The sequence below is a fragment of the Nicotiana tomentosiformis genome, chromosome 9 (genome assembly GCF_000390325.3).
Source record: "Nicotiana tomentosiformis chromosome 9, ASM39032v3, whole genome shotgun sequence".
NCBI classification, from domain to species: Eukaryota; Viridiplantae; Streptophyta; class Magnoliopsida; order Solanales; family Solanaceae; genus Nicotiana; species Nicotiana tomentosiformis.
This window is the reverse complement of record NC_090820.1, coordinates 68,646,057-68,649,855: the sequence shown is the minus strand read 5'-3', so window position 1 is coordinate 68,649,855 and position 3,799 is coordinate 68,646,057. Positions and strand designations below refer to the sequence as shown.

At 34.7% G+C, this 3,799-nt stretch overlaps 1 protein-coding gene across 3 annotated transcripts; it reads right to left on the bottom strand.

Annotated features, from left to right (window-relative positions):
• Positions 1–1,117: 1,117 nt before the first annotated feature.
• On the bottom strand, positions 1,118–3,042 carry LOC104092547 (mini zinc finger protein 2-like). 3 transcript variants are annotated; one of them, XM_009598171.4, is made up of 2 exons: positions 2,517–3,042; positions 1,118–1,374 (listed from the first exon to the last, which is right to left on the bottom strand). In XM_009598171.4, exon 1 carries the CDS (start codon positions 2,797–2,799, stop codon positions 2,521–2,523), a length of 279 nt encoding a protein of 92 aa, XP_009596466.1. In that variant the 5' UTR covers positions 2,800–3,042; the 3' UTR covers positions 1,118–1,374; positions 2,517–2,520. The 3 variants fall into 3 exon arrangements, with proteins under 3 accessions (XP_009596466.1, XP_009596465.1, XP_009596464.1); XM_009598170.4 differs by lacking the exon at positions 1,118–1,374 and adding an exon at positions 1,889–2,073; XM_009598169.4 differs by lacking the exon at positions 1,118–1,374 and adding an exon at positions 1,889–2,070.
• Between the last annotated feature and the right edge of the window lie 757 nt (positions 3,043–3,799).

Here is a 3,799-nt window from a genome sequence, read left to right as displayed (position 1 = left end):
TGTTGAGTTGGTAACATAACAGTTTAAATTCTAAATAAAGAAATTGTTATCATGCTTTACTTTATTTGATTTTTAATAAACAAAATTTGAACATTTTATTGGTAATTGACACGGATATGATATATGTGGTGGCACAAGATCTTTGACGTGCGGTTGTGATATTTGTTGATGCACGAGGTCTTTGCTGTGTCAGTTTGACTTATGTTGTGGCATAAGGTCTTTGCCATGCGAAGGTGATTAACAATGTGGGTACGAGGTGCCATGGGAATATGATTCGTGACTTGTGACTTGTGATTCGTGATTATGAGTTGTGGTACCTCAGGGTGATTCATGTTGTAAATCTTGTGTCGGAACAGTTGATGATTAGTACTGTCATTGTTTTTCCGTAGTTGCTTTCACATGTACTTTATTTGTGTTTGATTATTTTACTGTTTTATTATATGATTACTCTTTGTTGCCATCTATTTATTTTGCTTCCCGTTGTTAGCTTTATATTGATATTCTATACAAGTTATTTGATTAGTGAGTGTCTTGACTTTAACTTCGTCACTACTCCACTAAGGTTAGTCTTGATACTTATTGGGTACCGACCGTGGTGTACTCATACTATACTTTTGTAAATTATTTTTACAGATCCAGATGTTGGAGATAGTGTACCCGGGCCGTGTGAGTTTCTTTGATCCCAAGGATTCAAGGTAGAGCTGCTTTGTTCGTCGTAGACCCTTGGAGTCCTTTCCTTACGCATATACTGTTAACTCTCTACCCGAAGAGCATCATATTTAGAGATATTTCTATGTATTCTGTTAGAGCTCATGACTCTGTACTACCTAGTCTTGGGGATTTGTTGTGATTATCCCCGTGTTGGCTTCTATCACCTTTATTTCTGTATTTATATTAAACTATACTTCCTAATGTCATGTTTTATTGGTTTAACTGTTATAAGTGATCGACTTACCTAGTTTTAGAGATTAGGTGTTATCGCGATCCTTAAGGTGATATTTTGGATTGTAACACTGTTAATATCATCAAATAATTAAACTCACCACCATTTCTAACGATAGCTCAGCCAATAATGTAGCAGAAACAATCGGTGTTATAGTTGGGTAAAGAGACCATATAAAAGATAAATAAGCAAAATGCTTCTTTTCTGAAAATATATATCTATAATTTACTATACAGATAATGGAGAACATGGTTTTTTAATAGTCACCACATGGTGGTTTTGAGGCTTTGGAAGATTCTGTCAATTGGGCACAGAAAGAAAGTGCTGGAAATCCAAAAAACACGCACCTGCGAGGCTGTTTCATTTACAGATTTGACACATACCTGATTAGAATTAACACTTACCTAAAGCTTGCTCCCCTCCCATAATACCTAACATTGATAGAACACACTTTTAGTGCTTATCCAGCTCATATGACCTTTTATTAGGTATTGGAAACCCATAGACCCAATTAATTTAGATTTGTATCCACTAGGACTCTATTGACTCAACTAATTCATATTAGTACCGGATGGCCTAGGGATAAAACACAATCTATATATAAGGGATACTTTTTCCAGTATTCCGTCCCTAGCACTTCAGTTAGCAATCAACATATTAACTGACCAAAAGAACTGAAAGGACAAGACAGACCAAAACCTTGACATGTACTGAACCTATGCTTCTTAATTAAGTCAGTTATCATAAAATGAAATGAAACGAAATGTCATAAATAGAAGCTCATATACCAATATATATAAGGTTTTTCTTTTCGTAGACCATTAAGGTTAATTATACGTAAAATGTATCTTGAACATAAGGATGATTTATGTTTTTTGGATGATTATTTCTCCTATAAGTTTAAAACAAAAGTGCAGCTAAAATCATTTCAGTAAAACAAACATGTAAGTGTTTAAACCAATCTGCATTACTTTATCACTGTTAAATTATGAATTCAGGTGAGTATACACTACTTAACTATGGTTAAGTGAAAAAAGTATATGTCGGTCCTTTCTTGTCTTGACCAATAAGCCCAGGCCTTTTCAGCAACATCGCTTCTCTAACTGATTTCTTTAGCTTGGAGCAAACTGCTAGTTAAAAAAAAAAAGTGCTTGTTATGCAATACTTCACGAACTCCTTATGCATAATACATTAGTTTTTACACTATTAGGTAAAAAATTTGAAACTAACGAAAGCAAGCAACAACATATAAGCCTAAAAAGTCCTTGCACAAAACTTGAAAAATTAGACCATATAATGTCTTGTCAAAGAGCACCACATCTTTTCTCCCCAAACATGTAATTATCATACAATATCGTTCACTCTTAACAATCAACCATGCAAATCATTACAAACATTCTCACTTTCACTTATATAAACACGACTAAAATGAAACATCAAAAAAAAAAAAAAAAAAAAACAAACCTTCCCTTGGTTCCTAAACAAGCTCACTCCTATAAAAACATCCCCAAGGGCATCTTACATGTTCCAAACATATACCAGCACATTGTCAGTGCAAAGAAGTTAAACTTACTTTTTTAAGTCGGGAAGGAACAGTCACAAGCAACTTCAGTTTCCACTTCCCGTCGATGAAAATTACGGTGGCAGCCACAGGCTGCGCAAGTAAGGCCGCCGGGAGTTCCTTCCTCGCCACATGGCATGAACTCCCGACACCCGTCAACCGCGTATCCGCCAACACTTGCTGCATGATTTTTTTGGCACTCTCTATATCTCACTGTCCTAATAGTAAATGATGAATTTGTTGAATCGTCGTCTGAAAAGTCATCCTTCATCAAAATCACTTGACGTTTTGTCATCTCTTTAGTTTGAAAAGAGAGATGGCAGATGTATGGCAGAAAATTCTCAGCTAGCTACAGTATGTCGTAATATTTTTCCATTGGAAAACCCTAACCCTAGAAGGCATATTTATATAGCAAGCTTAGTATTAGTACAAGCTTCTTTTTTGCTTTGGGTCGTGGCTTACTGTAGCAAGTAAACGTTGACGCATTCATTACTCATTTCTTTTGTCTCTTCAATGAATATTTGTATATATTTATTCGTGTCAGTTGGGGTCTCTCTCCTAAGGTAAAATCTAGAATAATCGGGCTGAATTGATTGCTCAACTTCCAATTACGTATCAAATTTGCTTTGCTTAAAAAGGATTGACCGCTCTATAATTTTTTAAATTAAACTTAACATAAATCATTAATTAGCTGTGTTTCCATAATTAGGAATGTAATAGTGACTGATTTCCTATAGAGCAACATGATAAGCTTGCTTTTATTTGGACTAAATGAATGTGGCTCTTAGAAGTGATAGGCAGCCTGCTCGAAAATATAAAACTGGTAATCCAACTTTGAGCTGACCTGATAGAACAAAAAAAATTATATTGTCAGTGTATAATGTTGAGCTCCTCCATCGGCTATCTATAAATCGGCTATCTAGGGATATAAAGATATCTTATATTGTACTCCTTCCGTTTCAGTTTATGTGAACCTATTTCATTTTTGGTTCGTTCTAAAAAGAATGACCCATTTTTAAATTTGGAAATAATTTAGCTTAAACTTTCAATTCTACCATTAATGAGAAGTTTTATAACCACATAAATACTCTGGACCTTTTTTTGACTTGTTTAGAACCACAAATTCTAAAAGTCTTATTTTTTCTTAAACTCCGTGCTCAATCAAACAGATTCACATAAATTGGAACGGAAGGAGTAGTAGATAATATCCTCGCCTCATGAGCTAACTTCTAGGGTGAGCTAGGTTCTAAGATCTATTTTTTTATCGTGTATAAAAGCTACACGTGCAATTCAGC